The sequence below is a fragment of the Cervus canadensis genome, chromosome 28 (assembly GCF_019320065.1).
Source record: "Cervus canadensis isolate Bull #8, Minnesota chromosome 28, ASM1932006v1, whole genome shotgun sequence".
Classification (NCBI taxonomy): domain Eukaryota; kingdom Metazoa; phylum Chordata; class Mammalia; order Artiodactyla; family Cervidae; genus Cervus; species Cervus canadensis.
In genome coordinates this window covers 47,020,088-47,037,121 of record NC_057413.1, presented here as the reverse complement: position 1 = coordinate 47,037,121, position 17,034 = coordinate 47,020,088, and the positions used below count along the sequence as shown (strand labels likewise).

The following is a 17,034-nucleotide window of genomic DNA, read 5'->3' as shown; positions in this document are numbered from 1 at the left end:
CCATCCATCACATCAAAACACTGAGCTTCAATAAACACCTGCCTTTTGTCTTTATCCACCTCCCAGCGACCTGCCACAATAGCTGGAGAGGAAGGACCCATTCCGACCCTCGCTGGGACCTGGGATTGCTGGCTGTGGGACCTCAAGTCAGGTCCCAGAACTGAGCAGGGATGCAGGCCTAGTACGCAAGAGGGAACCAGCCCTCCTCAGGGCCCCCTGTCGAGAACTGGGGAGTCAGAGGCCCGCGACCTGTCTTGGCCCTGATCCGGGTCTTCAGCTGTCAAGGCTCGGAGTCACCTCCAGTCACCAGCAGGGATCCTGGAGTCCTTCCACGCTCCGCAGACCCGGACAAGCGCTGCGTCCTCACTCCATGGTGACGGGAACATCTTCAACATCTCGGGGGACGGCACTCTGCAACTCACGCCTGATCTCTGGGGACAGCTGCGGGTGGGGCTGCAGCCGGAGCAGTTCCAGTAGGGCCTCCTTCTGCTCCGCGGCCAGGTCGGCCTTGTAGCGCTGGACCAGGGTCAGGAGGCACTGGTGCCACAGCACGGGCAGCTCCCGCTTCTCCGTCCGGAAGCCCAGGAAGTGGAAGACCAGGGCGTCCAGCACTCGGTAGGGCAGCGCGTACTTCTTGTCCAGCAGCAGCCGCAGGAAGATGCTGTTGGCCCCGCTGTACTCCATCTCGGCGATTTTCAGCATGGCCGCACTAGTTGGGAAGGGAGGCAGGGAAATGCTGGGGGAAAGCTCCTCCTTACCCCCAGCCCGTGCCCCTAAACTCTGCTGTCCCTCAGGGGAAATCTCTGCATTCTTCTCCCCTCCCCTAACTCCCTCGACCTGTTACCAGGGCTACGCTGACTCATGCCAAATCCCCACCTCTGGCTCAGGCTGCTTCTGTCTCAGAGTGTATCCAAATGTCTCCACCCCAACCTGCTTTCTTCCCATGTTCCCCATTCTCTCATTCATTCAACTCTTTACGGAGAATGTGCCAGGCTCTGGGACCTTGTTCCCACGGGACTGACACTCCTGTGGAGTTATCATATACCCATCAACTTAACTGAACTGCAAACCCAAGAGCTTATGTATGACTCCTTCCCTCCACTGTGCCCCCATCCCACCCCAAGTCCTGGGACTCTGAAGATGGGCCGATCTGTGGCTTTGCACCCCCCAAGACTACCTGGAATGCAGCACGGGGATGGAGCACTTGGTGATGATGCTGCCCACGATGATGGCTTCCCGGAGGGTACAGGTGCCCGACTCGCACAACGGGATCAGGATGCCTGGGGAGGGGCACAGAGGCACGGTCACTCGCAGTCCAGAGTGAGAGAAAGGAGGTAATGCAGGAGCTCCAGCCCCGCCCTTTCTTAATCACCTCCTGGGTCCCCACCTTTAAACCAGGCTCCAGGCTTGAACAGGGCCTTCTTCAGGGCCATGTAGAGGTGGAAGTTGAGTCGTTTGTACTCAGCAATGTCATCTCGTACCCGGGGGAGCAGAACCAGGTTATAGAAGCGCTGGGCCATCCGTTCCTTTAGGTTAGAGGCGAAAATCCTAGTGGTTTTGGAAGGAAGGGGGACAATCCCAGGTTACTTGACAGAGATGGCCCTTCAAATATCACTGTGGATGGTATTTGCATGCAAGAGATCGGATGGTCCGGGGTGGGTGCGTGTTGCTTCCAGGTCAGATTAGAGAGGGAACAGGAGGGGCTGTAAGATGTACCTGAATGGGGTGAATGCTGTCCGTCTTCGGGCGAGCCAGAGCTCTGCAGACAGACAGGAACCAGCTGTTCACCTTCCCCTCTCTATCAGGGGTCCCCTGTACCCTGCTGTGACTAGGGACCTGCACACGCCTGGGGAGCCAGACTTTTGAGGCCACCCTGACACCGCAGGGTTGTATCCCTGTAGTTAGGCGCCTCTCCCCTAGAAACTCATCACAGGATGTTCTTAACAGGATCTTGGCCCCAGAACAGGAAACAGGAAAAGCTGGGGAAGTGATCCCATAAAGAAGCACAAGAGAGAGCTCTGGGAGGGAATGTAAAGACAGAGGGAGGGAAAGCCTGTTCTTCCCGCACCTGGCCCCTCCTACAGACCCAAGGCTGCCCCGACCCCCATCAGCCCTACCTCGTGGCCTGGTACATGGCAGCAGCGGTCCAGGCCTCAGGCTCTGTGATGTAGAGGATCTGCTCCCAGTTGGAGAGTGCAGGGATGATCTTAAAGGCCTTGGGCAGTTTCCCACTGCGGTACTTAGACAATACCTGGGCAGGAGAGAACAGAACCCTCATCTTCACTGACGTACACACTGCTTGTCAGGGCCCCATCTGAGGTCCTCGCGTCCATTAACTCACTTAATCCTCACAACCATCTTGTGACGAGGTTCTAGTATCATCCTCATTTTTCAGTGGGGAATTGAGACTAAAGTCATAAGCTGGGGAGCAGGACCCCTAAGCCTGCTCGCAGTCTACAAGAGATGTGGGCCCCAAGAGCCCTGGTGGGGGTATCCAGTCATGGCTCTCCTCAGTCCTTACTTACCTCCCGAACCCCTCTGTAGACCTCTAGGACGCGGGGGTCCAGCTGGGGCACAGGGAAGCCTGACACCTCGGACATGACCGTTTCGACTTCTGTCTGCTTCTCAGTTAACTTCTCCATGATGATGTCAGCCAGGGTGCGCCTGGGGGAACAGGAGGGAGGGAGGGGGTGGCAGGGCCGTGTTCTCAGTCTAGGGAGCTCTGGACACCCCACGCCGTCTATCGAGAGCCCTCATAAACCTGCAACCTTGCTGGGATGCGTGACTGAGGTCTACTCCGCTGGGCCTACCCCCCCAGCAGAGAATCCCTACAGAGCACAAAGGACCCGGCAGTCATTCAGCTGAGGATGGAACTGCATGGAGGGGAGGAATCTGGGCTCTGAAGGTGACTGCTGGGTTCAGGTCGTGGCTCCTCTGCTCCCTGCGTGACCTTGGGCAGGCTACTCTGCCTCTCTAAGCCTTAGCTCCCTCCCCTATAAAACAGGGATGATAACATACCTACCCGCATAAAGGTAACACATGGAGTAAAACCCTGCTCTGACCTCTTCAGAGTGCCAGACACACCTCAGTGATATACCTGTGATATATTTCTGGGAGCCTGGGATCATTAGGGAGAGAGCACGGCATACCCTTTCCCCTGTTTCAATTTATTAAAATTGATGGGGAGAGGTCCAAGATGATGATCTGTTTATTCCAGCCTCCTTACACACAATCTGACTGTGATGAGTCACAATTATCATTACATTGGGCTTCAGTACGATAAAGGCATCTTCAGGGGCTGCTGAAGTCTATTTAAAAACCACTCTTTGGAGGGCAGGACTTCCTTCCAGATGTCCCCTTCCACCACAGCACTATAAAGCAATGTATGGCAGAAACCAGACATACCCTTGTACCATCTGTGCAACAGACATGGTAACCGATAGGCAGAGGGGTCAGTAACCCACCCATGGTCTCTCAGCTCTTGAGTGGGGGAAATAGTCAAAGCCTGTCTTTCAAGGTCTGAAGGTCAGGTACCTTACAGTATACACGTGCCCCCAAGCTCAGCGGCCTCTGACTGCTGAGTCCATGTGGGTCTAGCCGGCTGTCACCCCTCAAGACTGCCAGGAGCCCCTGTTCCTAGCAGTTTTACTCTTCTGTTGAAAACCACCCTGGCAAGCTTGTCAGAATGAGCTGCCAAAGCAGAGTTACAGGCGCTGAGTGACAGCCTGAGCGCCTCTCTGGAGAGACCCGCACACGCGCCGTGATATCCCGCTCAGATCCTGGGCAGCAGGGCTGGGAAAGGGGCTCAGGCCTGCGCTGTGCCCTCAAATACACAGCTGCGGAACTTGCTGTCCAGCCCCTCCTGTCTTTTCATAGCAATGATAGCAACGATACTAATATACTAATGATACTAGCATGCGTGAATCCACAAACAGCCTGAAGAACCAAGAACAGCATCAGAATGAAGTGGTTGAGGGCCTTTATCAGAGATGCCTCTCTCCTGGGCCAAAACCCATGGCCTCTGGAGCCTGACCATAGGAGCTTAAAAACCTGCATGTTTTTGACCCAGCACTTACTGAAGATAAGAATAAATTTTTTTCTAATTTATTATCTGGGGGATGATTTTGTCCTTTAGGGGACATCTGACAACGTCTGGTGACATTTCTGGTTATCACAGTGTCGGGGAGGGGATCACTACTGGTATCCAGTGGGTACAGGTCAGGAAATGTTGTTTAATAGCCTACACTGCACAGGACAGCCTCCACAGAAGAGAACTATCCAGCCCCAAATGCCAGTGGCGCAAGGGCTGGAAAACCCTGGATAAAATGACAGCTAGGGTATGAAAGAGATGTGGCCAAAGAAACCGAACTTATTGCTAAGAAAACTGAGCACACCAAGACCAAATGCAATGGGACAGATTGCCCAGAGACAGAATAAGGCCTTGCAGCGATGTCACCAGGTAATCCAGGCAGTTCAAAGACAGGTGGACAGAGGGGGAGGAGCTATTTTGAGTCTGCATCATTCTCGTTCAGAGCAGTCCTCAGAGGATGCGCCACTTTTGTCAAGGTGGCTCCCCAAACTGGCAATGCTCAGGCCCTTCCCAGAGATGGGGACTCAAAACTCTGCCAGAACACACGCTTCTCTGCATCTCAAGTTTCTTTCCTACATAGGTGCTACCAGGAGCTGCTCTCCCAAATCCCGGGCCGTGCCAGCGCTACCTGGCAGGAGGGTTCTTGTTCATGAACATCTCAATGGCACGCTCATCCTCGGGGTCCACGACCACCTCTGCCTGGTAGCCCGGCCCTGCCATCGTGGCAGCCTTCTCCAGGGTGGGCCACTCTTCGTCATCTGATCCATCCTGCGGCACTCCTGGACCTGGAAGAGGGAGATGAAATGGGTGAGCATGGCCAAGCAGTGGGTGAGGAATTCAGAGGTCAACTCAACTTTAACCATTATGGATTATGGTCTGGGCCTCACACATGCTTGTAATAAATGCACACTACCTTCCAGTCCCCATGGGTGTGCAATCCTGCTTGAGAACCAAAATATACATGTATGAACCAATGAGACAGTGACAGTAGGAAACGAGAGTGAACACACGAAACTGTTACATAACATACATAACCACCATAACCGTAAGGAGTTGCTACTATTATTACACCCAGTTTCAGATGGGGATGCTGAAGCACAGGAAAGTTGACTGACTTGCCTACCGCAGGCAGTCTGGGTCTAGATTATACATTCACCACCTCTCTCTCACACCCATGGTGGGGCTTGATTAGTGTCACCATGTATATCATTGTGACATGTGTATCACAATGCAGAGACGATGTATAACACAGGCACTCAGAAGAGACGATGGATGCTAAGGATGCCTAGGCTCTGGATGGGCAGTATGGGAGCTGGAGGAGTGTGTTCTAGACCTGGGTACCACTGGCAGGAGGGCTTGTTGGGAAGCCCAAGAGTGTCTGCTAGGAATTCTCTGGTGGTCTAGTGGTTTGGACTCCATGCTTTCACTGCAGGAAGCGAGAAATACAATCCATGCCATGGTTGGGGAACCAAGATCCCACACGGCCTGGGGTGCAGCACACACACACACACACAACCCCCGGAGATACGGTGTGATAAAAGCTAAATAAGGGGGGAGGGTTACACGTACCAGATGTTCTGTCTCACATGCTAACAACTCCCAGATCTGTACCTGTAGGGTTACGATCTCTCTTTGCTCCAGACCCTAACGCCAGCTGTCTCTTGTACAGCTTGTTCATGGATGACCCGCAGGCACTTCAATCTTCAATCACTCCCTTTCCCTCCTGGGTCTACACTACTCACCGTGTTCCACATCTGAGTAAACGGGACCACCATCCAGTCAACACTAAGCCAGAACCTAGGCAGCAGACCTGCCTTGTCCACTGCCCCCGACTCCCAACACCCAGTCAACTACCAAGTCCTTTTCCACTGAACCTCACACAATCTCTCTTGAAGCTTTCACAGCCCTGTCAAAGCCTAGGTCAGTATCACCTCTTGTCTAGATTAATTCCACAGTCCCCAAACTGGTCTCCTTAGTCTCTATTGTTTCCCACTCTTCAGGGCAGCCACTGAGACTTCTGTAGCTTTTGCTCTTATCTACCTCACCATCATTCAGCAAACACTGAGAGTGTCTACCATATGTGAGGCACTGTTGTGGGTGCCAGCAAACAAGAGGAAAACATTTTGCCCTTACAGAACTTACGTTCTCATGGTGGACACAGACAATGAACTAATACGATATACGTTATGTTAAAAAAAACAAATGCCACGACCAAGAAATACAGCAGAGTAGAGAAGTTGTGAGTGTGGAGACAGGGGTGATGTGTTGCAATTTTTAATGGAATGGTCAGGATAGGCCTCTCTGAGCAGGTGAAGAAATTAAGGGAGGAAACCAATAGGTGTATGAGGACAGAAGGACCTGCCAGGGTGAAGGCCCTAACTTGCCATGTTTAAGGAACAATGAAGCCTATGTGGATGGACTTGAGTTGATGATACCATCCAACCATCTCATCCTCTGTCGTCCCTTTCTCTTCCTGCCCTCAATCTTTTGCAGCATCAGTCTTTTCCAGTGAGTCAGCTTTTCGCATCAGGTGGCCAAAGTATTGCAGCTTCAGCATCAGTCCTTCCAATGAATATTCAGGACTGATTTCCTTTAGAATTGACTGGTTTGATATGGATGGAGAGAAGAGGGCGGTGGGGGAAAGGAGTAGGAGAGGTCAGACTGACAACAGGTGCAGATCATAGAGGTCTCTGTAGATGAGGTAATCCTCGAGTTGCTGAGCTGAGAGTACACTGTGGTCGATACGGGATACTCGGTAAGAGGCTACTGCAATCATCCAGGTGAGAGAGCACTGTGGTTTGAACAGGATGGTGTTCCAAGATGGTGCCAAGTGCTCGGATTCTGGATATATTTTAAAGGTAGAGTCAACAGGACTTCCTAATTGATTAGATATGGAGCGAGAAAGAGACAAGTCTGAGTTTTCTGTCTGGAGCAAATGGAAGGACATCATGCCATTAATTGCGGTGAAGTGGATTGGGAGTGGAGCAGGTTTGGCAAGATGGTCAGGATTTCTGTTCTGGACATGCTAAATCTGAGATGTTTCTTAGACTTCAAATCAGAGAAGCTGAAGAGAGCTGAAATACAAGAATTTGGGTTTCATGGAAGAGATCTAGGCTGGAATTTCAACTTGGAAGCAGTTAACAAATAGATAGGATTTAAACCTTGAACCTGATAACAGCACCAGAGAAGTCATCAGAGGCGAAGAGAATAGCTCCAAGGATGGAACCCTATGGCGCTACAATAAGAGGTTGGTGACAAAAGAGGAGTCAGCAGAGGGAGTTCCCTGGTGGCCTAGTATAAGGATTCTGGGCTTTCACTGCTGGGGCTCAGGGTTCAATCCCTGGTGGGGGAACCGAGATCTCACCAGCCAGGCGTTGGGAGGCGGAGAATAGGAGCCAGCAAAGAATACTGAGAGGTGCGTGAGTGTACTCAGTCGTGTCTGACTCTTTGCGACCCTGTGGACTTTTCCTGACTGTAGTTCGCCAGGCTCCCCTGTCCATGGGATTCTTCAGGTGCGTTGCCATTTCCTTCTCCAGGGGATCTTCCTGACCCAGGGATCAAACCAGCAGCTCTTGCATTGGCAGGTGGGTTCTTCACTACTGCACTACGTGGGAAGCCCACTGAGAGGTGAAAAACTAGTAAAACAGGGATGTGATGTTTTAGAAGCTGAGAACAGATACTGTAGCAAAGAGGCTAGTGTTTGTGAACACTGCTCACAGACAAATGAAAGATGAGAGTTGACAAATAGATTAAGCAACTTGGAGGTCAACACTCTCAGCATAAAAACAAACAAACAAAATGACCATCTTTTAATTAATCTCTCTCCCTTTCTATTCCTTAAACAATATTGTTCTTTGTGCTCAGAGCACTCCCCACTTTTCAGTTCTCAGCACAAAGATCATGCAATCTAGGAAGCCTGACTCCCAAGACGAATGCTATCGTTATCAGAGAAACTATACTTTATCACGAGTGCATTATTCTAATTGCTTATTTAATTCCCCCTCTCTTGGGCTACATTGTAAGATCCTGTAGTCAAGTATACCTTTATCCTATTTACATTTTTTTACCTAAACTATCTAAACTCCTAGCACGGTGGGATGTGCGTAGTAGACATTCCATGATTACTTACAAAACATAAATAAATGCTAGGAGAACTTAGCGGCCTGAGTAACCACTTCCTGTTGGCCTAACCTCGGGGATGCCTAAAAGAGTGCCACTCTAAGGAGTGGGCGTGGAGGGCTCCGGCAACCCTCAATCTGCCCTAGAGCTGGGTCTCCCACCCCATTACCTTTGCCAAGGTCCTCATTTTTTTTTTTTTTAATTCCAAGTTAGTCCCCTGCCGGACACCTTTCAGCCGTCCACCCCAGCTACCCACCCTTCTCCTCGTACCCCATCCCCGCCACTCACCCAGCCGCGTGGTGCGCTCCCGCGGCGGCGCGGGCCTGTCCCCGCTCCCATGCTCAGCCTCGAGCTCCTCTTGCTGCTGCCGCGCTTGCTGCAAAATCCGTCGGGTCAGCCGGGGCCCGACGTACTCTTCCTCTTCGTCTCCGGTTCCGCGACCCCGCCGTTTTTCTCGGGCTCCTGCCCGCACCGCCTCCCCAGCCAGGATCTGCTCGGCCAGCGGCGCATGCTTTTCCTGACCCCCGGCCCCGCGGGCCGCCTTGAATTTGGGCATTTTTTGCGAAAACCGGGCCGTAAAGTTTCCCACGTGGGTATGGAGGAGGAAAAAAAAAAAAAAAGTCCTGAGTGCGCTTGCGCAGTAAACACCCAGCATCCAAGAGCCCACCGGAGCTCACAGCGCCCCCTCGCGTCTGGAGGCCGGGTGTGCCAGAAGTCCCATCCCATCCCCCAAAAAGAGCTCACGGGTCCCGGAGCTGGATCCTCCCGAATTTAAAGTTGGCTTCTCTAAGTGGTTGTAGTCCGAGCTACACTTTCCTAGTTTCCTGGATCTGGGTGGGGTGGGGGCGGAGTCGGACAGTGACGTCACCGAAGGACCTAGACACGCCCTCATTCCGCCTGAGCGCGTCGACTGGGCGCTGTGTTTTTACGTAAGTTCCGGAGCGCCTCCCTCCGTCGGAGCTCGCTTTAGCGAGGTGGTTTCGCCTCGTGTGGGCTGCTGGAGCACACTGCATTTCACTTGTTTGATCCTCCCATCCTCCTGGCCCGACACCATGGGAGTGACTTGGTAGGACTTCAAAGGACTTTGTGGGGCGGGGTTTGGGGGCTTGAAGGCCCCTGGAGCCTCGAATATACCCGGGAGGAGGATCCCGACCGGGGTCCGCAGTCCCCCGGAAGATGAGCAAAATATCCTCGGATTGTGTGGGTGAGGGGGCCACCGTGAGGGCTGCAGAATCTGCAGACCCTTTTCCTCGGAGATTCGCCCCTTCTTCCTGGAAGGCGGCAGGTAAAAGGGTTTAAGAACCCGTTTAATGGTCGTGTACCTCCTTCCTTTTTTCTTGGTACAATTTCTTGACGTTGAAGCCCGGGGTAGAACTTTAGGGTTGAAAATAGGATGTCGGGACTCGGACCCGTCTGCAGGCAGGGCTTGGATGGGTAGGGGATAGGGAACAAGAAGATAGTTATCTTTTTTAGGTTTTTGCCTGCCCCTCCCTACAGCCACTAAATGCAGTTAGATCAGCATGTGTCCGGTTCTAGTTTGGCCCTTGTAAGATCTTGAGTCTGGAGGGAAAAAAGGAGCTGTTGGGAATTAGGAGATAGGAATTCCAAGCACATCACCTCTTCAGGGCCTGTTTCCTATTCTGTTTAATTACACGGTTGGTTTAGTTTCTGTGGACTTATTTCTAACATGTTATAAGTCATTGTGGCAGGGAAAGGTATGGGCTTAATTCTCTTGGAGTCATTAGTTCCAAAATGCTAGATTTCAGGGCTTTAAAAAATATATGTCTTGAGCATCTCTCCCAGAGAGGGCTTAGAGGCCAGGTTATCTGAAGACAGTGGCTCTAGGATTCTCATTTAAGACCCTGTGGGATCTCCTGGTAGCCCAGGTCTTGCAGATTTGTCAGTGTCTGCACATTTGCTTCCTGAAGTTGACATCATGAGCCTCTTTCAAAGTCCTGTACTGTAAGAGGGATGGGAAGAATGGGAATGAAAAGTTTGCTAGGGTCTTTCATGGCAGTCCAGTGGTTAACACTCCACGCTTCCACTGCGGGAGGCACCTTCTGCTTCAGTGGGCACGGGTTCAATCCCTGATTGGGGAATTAGATCCTGCAGGGCTTGTGGCACAACCAAAAAAAAAAAAAAAAAATTTTGCTGCAAAGAGGCATGAAACCCTGGAAGTACCTGTTCTTTCAGGGCAGAAGGCAAGCGGGGAAAGGGTTCTATGTTGGGATGCTTCTCAACTTTTTCAGGCTTCTAGGACTTCTGACCGCAGTAGCATCACCTTAGGGATTCTCTTATATTTCAGAATAAGGCACATCATCATCATTACTTGTTAGTGCTTTTTCTGATGGAGATTAGAGACAGTTTTAGCAACAGTAGGACTCTATTGCTTCATTTAGTTTATTTTGGTTGATCATAAAGTAATGCAGTGTCCCCCAACATTCAGCCACATATGATTGTACTTAAGATTTTTAAAAAGCCAGTCGCACTTAAACTATTATTTATTAATGTCTCGTTTTATTCCTCTTTCTTCTCCATAAAAGTATTTTAACAGACAACTTATTCCTGGGGAAGCATTCTGGTAGAGTTAAGAGCACAGACGTGGAGCCAGCTTGTCTGGCTTTGACTCTTGGCCACACCACACCAAGCTTTGTGACCTTGTGCGAGTTATTCAACCCCTGTGTACTTCACTTTCCTCATTGGTAACAAAGAGATAATTGTATATCTTATGGGGCTGATGTGAAGATTCAAAGAGTTAGTTCATTGAAAGGTCTTTAGGTACTACCTGGCACATAGTTGGTCCTTGGTGATTGTTACCTGCCACTCTGTAAAGGGGGAGCCAGTTTCCCTCACCATAGAAGGAAATCTTGGAAATGACTTTTTGTTTTGTTGTTTTGGTTAAATTCATGTACATGCTGTTGCCTTTCACTTCCAAGGATTAGAAACTTGAGGCTTGCTTTCTCTTTGCTCCCAGGATCCTTAAAACTTTCTGCCTTGATGGAAATGTTCTGTATTAGCGCTGCTCCCAGCCACTTGCAGCTGTCAAGCCTTGAAATATGGGTTTTGCAGCTGAGGAGTTGAGGTTTTAATTTGTTTTATTCATTTAAGTGTAAATAGTCGCATGTGGCTTGTGGCTACTGTGCTGGACAGCTTGCATGCAAAGTGTTAAAGAGAGTATTAATAGTTGGAATAATAATTCCAAGTTGAGGCTTTCTTCTTGATGTAGTCAAAACTGAAAGAAACGCGGAAGAAATCCCTTTCTCATCGTGTGACTGTGTTACTGAACGCTCAGCCTGTGTGCCACCTAAAATCTTCTCTGGAACGTTGGCGTGCTTGCCACACTCGGTAAACGGAGGTGCTCTGGACAGGAAGTTCAAAGCACTGGTATGCGTCCTGAGACCTGCTCTGGTTCTTAGTGGAGTTCTCAGAGACTGTGGGCCTCTGTTTCCTTCTTTTTAAAATGAGAAGGTTTGGGTTAGTGGTGTCTATGCACATTCAGGCCCTGATGAGCTATGATTTTGCAGGCTCGTGAATGACTCATTGATGATTTTGGTCCTTTTCCGTCCAGTGTGTCCCAGATGCCCGTGGCTGAGGGCAAGAGTGTCCAGCAGACTGTGGAGCTCCTCACCCGGAAATTGGAGATGCTTGGAGCAGAGAAGCAAGGAACATTTTGTGTGGACTGTGAGACCTACCACACAGCTGCCTCTACCCTGGGCAGCCAAGGTCAGTGAGCTTTGGGCCTGTGGGATGGCTGGAACCTGTTTTGGAGTTAATAGACGTTCATGTTCATTGGAATCTTTCTGCTCTTCTGCTGAGGGTGGCGTTCTTGGATATGTGGTATATGTGTTTCTGAATTCATTAATTTTTCTCTTCATCTCTTAGTCTGGGCCTGTGTTGTAGTCTTTTTGCACTTTTAAAGCACTTTTCATTTCTCAAAGTGTTGATCACTAATTTTCTCAGAATCATCTGGGTTGCTTGTTAGAGGTGCAGATTCCTGGCCCAGCTTACAGACTCACTGGTAATCAGTCATAGTCTATATTATAGTAAGTTTCACAGATGATCTTTATGCACTCCAAAGTTCGAAAAAGTCTCCTTTTAAGCTCAGAAGCCTTTGTATATGATTCTGTTGGAGCTTTAGAGTTTGGGGAACTTTCTGTAGAAAAACTTCCTGTTTCCCCCACCTAGCCAGTGGCCTTGGCTACCACCTTAGCATAACCTTGATAGATGAATTAACTTTTGTTTTAAATGTATTTCGAATTGAGATGCGTTGTGGCTGGTGGTGGTGGTGGTGGTCGTGGTAGGGAGGTAAAGAGGATCTCTGAATAGGAGTTAGGGAACCTGGGTTCTTTTAGTCTTGGCTCTTTGGTAACTTGACTTTGGATGGTTCCATAGCACAGTGAATAAGCCTAAACCATGGAACCAGGTAACGGAGTCCTGCCTGCCACAACTAACTGCATCTTTAGGTAATTCTGCAGTCTGTGACTGTTCCTGTGTAGGTCAGTTGCCTATTCCCCAGGGATTTATTCCCTGCCCTGCTCCTATGAACTACATTTGCCCAGCCCCCATTTAGTTCCCTTTGGCCAGTGAAAGGCACTGGCAAAAATTGGAGGGAGGAGCAAAAAGAGAGACAGCCTCTCTCCCTGTCCCTCTGCTTTGGGCTGTGTCTCTGGCTGTGACTGTGTTTCTTCCTCCTGTTAGGCAACCCTTGTTCCTGGCTCTCAGAAGAGCGAATCTGCCCTTTTTCCTTCCAGCCCTAGGGATGGTAGCGGCTCCCTGTGTTACTAATCTTTGGGTGACCTCACCATTCCATTGGATTTTTCAGTTCTACCAACTCCTATACGTCATTCCCTGTATTAAACTCCTTCTAAAGAAACTTAACTGTGTGGGCTCTGTTTTTTCACCCTTCCCAGTACAGTTGTCTGCAAAACGAAGATAATTCCAGTATTTATCTCCTAGTTAAATAAGGTAGTACACACAAAGCCCTTCGAACCAAGGTTGTCATGGAATAAATAGCTAATAAACGGTAGGTTAAGAGCTGTACTGAATTTCATGATCAGTGCAATTGCAATGTTAACATTTGTTTTGGCTGCAAAAGGCGGAATATAAGAATCAAAAGAGAGAACAGTTATGAAAGCATCTGGAAAACAGAACACTAGTATACAGATATAAGGTGACATGCTACTTCTGTGACACTCCCTGGCTTGGGCTCTGTTTTCCTGATCAGACCTTTGCTTTCAAGGAGCTACAGTCTAGTTGGAGAAACAGCAGGTTCTCAGTGGGCAGTGGGGTAGGATGGAAGGAGGTCAGGACACCTGGATTAGAGTTCCAGTTCTGTCGCTTACCGGCTCTGTGCCTTTAAATCAGAAGTTCTCACACTGTCTATCTTTAGCATCACCTAGAGGGAAGGCTTGTTATCACACAGATGGATGGGTTCCCCTCTCCTCCCCACCCCCGCAGAGTTTCTGACCCAGTGGGTGTGGGGTGGGGTGGAGAATATACATTTCTAACAGATTCCCAGGTAGTGATGTGGGTGCTGGCTGGTTGGGGGCCAAAAGCTTTTCAGAATTTTTTCAAGAGAGTGAAAACACTTCCAGACTCCTGTAATATGAATTAAGTATGTAATCACAGTGAGTCTGCACAAGAACAGAATGACAGATTGGCTTTGGATATCTTTATTGGTGGATTAAAATGTTTGGAACTAGGCTTCCCAGGTAAAAGGTGTGAATATGTAGCGGGCAGTTGGGAGGATGTGGGGCGAGGTTGGTGCGGAGCCGATTGCATTCAGGCAGTGGTAGCACAGTGGAGGCCTGCATAGAGGCCACATCGCCCACCACCTGTCTCTGCACTCATTCCATTGCTGCACCCTCATCCCTGCCTGAATCTTACCCTCTCTTCGTATCTTACTTCAGGTCCTGTTTTTTCCATGAAGGTTCTTCCAACTGACTCTTGCCGCTTTGACCACTTCCTTCCCTGAAGTCTTTCCTTCCCTCCAAAGACTTCTGGTCGATCATCAGGCAAACACTTTGGTTTCATGGTCTTTTAAAAAGTTTTCCACCTATCTTCAATGAAAGTGAAAGTCAGTCAGTCATGTCTGACTCTTTGTAACCCCATGGACTATATAGTTCATGGAATTCTCCAGGCTGGAATACTGGAGTGGGGAGTTGTTCCTTTCTCCAGGTGATCTTCCCAGCCCAGGAATTGAACCCAGGTCTCCTGCATTGCAGGCAGATTCTTCACCAGCTGAGCCACAAGGGAAGTCCAAGAATACTGGAGTGGGTAGCCTATCCCTTCTCTAGCGGATCTTCCCGATCCAGGAATTGAACAGGGGTCTCCTGAACTGCAGGCGGATTCTTTACCAACTGAGCTATCAGGGAAGGACAATGACAGTCTTCAGTGAGATTGTCAGCTGCTTGAGGCCAGGGGCTAAGTCCTCTACTTACATGCCTCTTCAGCCCTAGCAGAGTGTCAGGGCTAGTTTAAGGACTTGGAAAACTCACTTCCCAGGGACTGGAACCGGCGAGCTGGGATTTAAAACTGGATCTTCTGATCTAGATTCCAAGTTCTTTCTGCTACAGTTGTACTGCTTGCTTCCTAAGTCGGCTAGATGTCTTAAAATTCTCCAAAGGCCCCCTGTTGTCTTTAGGATGAAGTCTAAACTTGGGCACAGAAGACAAGGCTCTGGCCTCCCGTCCAGCCTCGTGTTCAGATTCTCCCCTGTGCTGCTTCTGTGTGGCCATTTCCTCTGTTTCAAAGAGGGAGGAGGCCAAGGAAGGGAATGATAGGCAAAGAAGAGAGCAGCTGCTTTGTGTGGTGTGCTCAAATGCTGTTACTTTTATTTTCCTTGTTATGTAATATAAGACTATACAGAAGACCATATGTAAATCTTGTGTGAGTTATTAATCATCATCGTTAATCATCCATCTGTGCATCACTCAACTTAAGAGTTAAACCAGGGACTTCCCTAGTGGTCCAGTGGTTAAGATTCTGTGCTTCAACTGCAGGGGGTGCAGGTTAGATCCCTGGCCAGGGAAATTCCACATGCTGTACGGTGTGGCTAAAAGAAAAAAGAGCAAGAGAGAAGAAAATAGAAACTAAAAACCAAAATGCATAACAACCAGGATGCAAAAATGCAGGGTTCACTACAAATAAGTGCAAAACTTACTCCCAACTATCAGAAATAAATATAAAAGCTGGAAAAAAAAAGTGAATTAAACCATTATCCGGACCGTCAAAAGTTCCAGTGTGCCCATCACCTTTTTCTGTAGATCGGGTGGGTTCTGCCACATGCTGCCTGGCTTCTGGTCCTCTCTGGAAAAGGCTGTTGGTGAGGGCCTTCCCTCCTCCACCCTCCAGGACTGCTGGGGCGATGCTGGATTGTCTTCTGGCCCCGTTCAGCACTTTGGCCTCTACTCCGGCATGTGCTGAGGAAGGTCTTGTCGCTGAGCAGGATCTCCATCCCTTGCAGGTCAGGCCGGGAAGCTGATGTATGTGATGCACAATTCCGAGTACCCTCTGAGCTGCTTCGCCCTCTTTGAGAATGGCCCTTGCCTGGTTGCCGACACCAACTTTGACGTGCTCATGGTGAAACTCAAGGGCTTTTTCCAGAGTGCCAAGGCCAGCAAGATCGAGACCCGGGGCACCCGTTACCAGTACTGTGACTTCCTAGTGAAGGTGGGCACGGTCACAATGGGGCCCAGTGCCCGAGGCATCTCCGTGGAGGTAAGACCTCGGTGAACTAGAGCAGATGTGGTGAAGGGCCTGGCTCTGCAGATTCCCGCGACCCTGAATGCAGGCAGAGGAGTCTGCCTCCCTGATTCCTGTCTGCAGAGCAGCTGCGCTTCCTTACCCTGCATTTTTTATCCTTTCTTTAATCACTTAGGGATGCTCTAGGCCAGGATGGGAATGGGGATCTGGATTCACAGCAGGTAGAAAGCTTAGGAAGGCTGGCTTGCTGGAGAAGAGGAGGGATGGTCAAGGAGGGGCAGGTAAACTATTACACAGAGGGACCACTCAAAGTTTTGAAACAAAGATGTGCCCTTCCCTTTGACATGCTGTCTACCTTCTTTCATGGTATGTGTGATGATTTCATCTATGACATATTTTGAAAATGACAAAGATGGAGTGTGACAGTAGCTGGCTTTGGGACCAGTGAGAGTCTGCACCATCTACCACAGTCCCAGCACTGTGTGAGATTAAAAAAAAAAAGAATAAACTACAGGGCCTTCCTTTTGAACATTTATGACTTAGTAAGAGAGCCAGGCCCAAACATGCGAGCTGTTTTTGAAGTTAGTCTGTAAGAAATGCCATAAAGGCAGCACAGATTGCTCTGGGAGTTCAGGGCAGAGAGCACTGCTGACTCAGAGGACTGTGATACCTCCTGCAGGAGTAGCCTTTAAGGAGGGATTTAAAATGTGGAGACCTGGGGATAGGTAAGTCCTCAAAAGCAGCACAGGTGGAGAAAAGGGCATTAGTGGTCATGACTACTGAGAAACTCCAGGGACCTCTAGAGCTAAGATGTCCTGACTCTTTTCATTCATAACACACAGAGAATTTGCCAAGACCCACGGGGAACCCAGTGTTTGTTTGTCCTCCACGTTTTCTACTTTGTAACACAAACGCACCCGGCAGTTTCTTTATTTCTCCTTGTAGTTGCCGGTAATTTCCCCTGCCATCTCTCCAGTGAAAAACTGGGAGAGGAGAATGAGCAAGCCTAAGATCTGTATCCTTCAGCCCCTGTCACATGAGTTGGGAAATTATTTCTTAGGGTCAGAGCCCAGGTTGTATCTACCTTGGGAGTAACGGTTGGTCTTGAAGTCACTTATGGG

The 17,034-nt window shown here is 49.6% G+C and overlaps 2 protein-coding genes across 6 annotated transcripts in view; one reads left to right on the top strand and one right to left on the bottom strand.

Annotated features, from left to right (window-relative positions):
* Positions 1-28: 28 nt before the first annotated feature.
* BYSL (bystin like) lies at positions 29-9,055 on the bottom strand. The gene is made up of 7 exons (XM_043449622.1): positions 8,498-9,055; positions 4,719-4,875; positions 2,526-2,664; positions 2,118-2,251; positions 1,388-1,548; positions 1,178-1,280; positions 29-709 (listed from the first exon to the last, which is right to left on the bottom strand). Exons 1-7 carry the CDS (start codon positions 8,862-8,864, stop codon positions 364-366), a joined length of 1,407 nt encoding a protein of 468 aa, XP_043305557.1. The 5' UTR covers positions 8,865-9,055; the 3' UTR covers positions 29-363.
* Positions 9,056-9,128: 73 nt separating this feature from the next.
* MED20 (mediator complex subunit 20) overlaps positions 9,129-17,034 on the top strand; it is a 71,131-nt gene continuing 63,225 nt past the window's right edge. For all 5 annotated transcript variants that reach the window (XM_043449638.1, XM_043449639.1, XM_043449635.1 and 2 more), the window contains exons 1-3: positions 9,129-9,275; positions 11,778-11,932; positions 15,675-15,928. In XM_043449638.1, the coding sequence (XP_043305573.1) occupies positions 9,262-9,275; positions 11,778-11,932; positions 15,675-15,928 (423 nt within the window). In that variant the 5' untranslated portion in view covers positions 9,129-9,261. The remainder of the gene's footprint in view (positions 9,276-11,777; positions 11,933-15,674; positions 15,929-17,034) is intronic.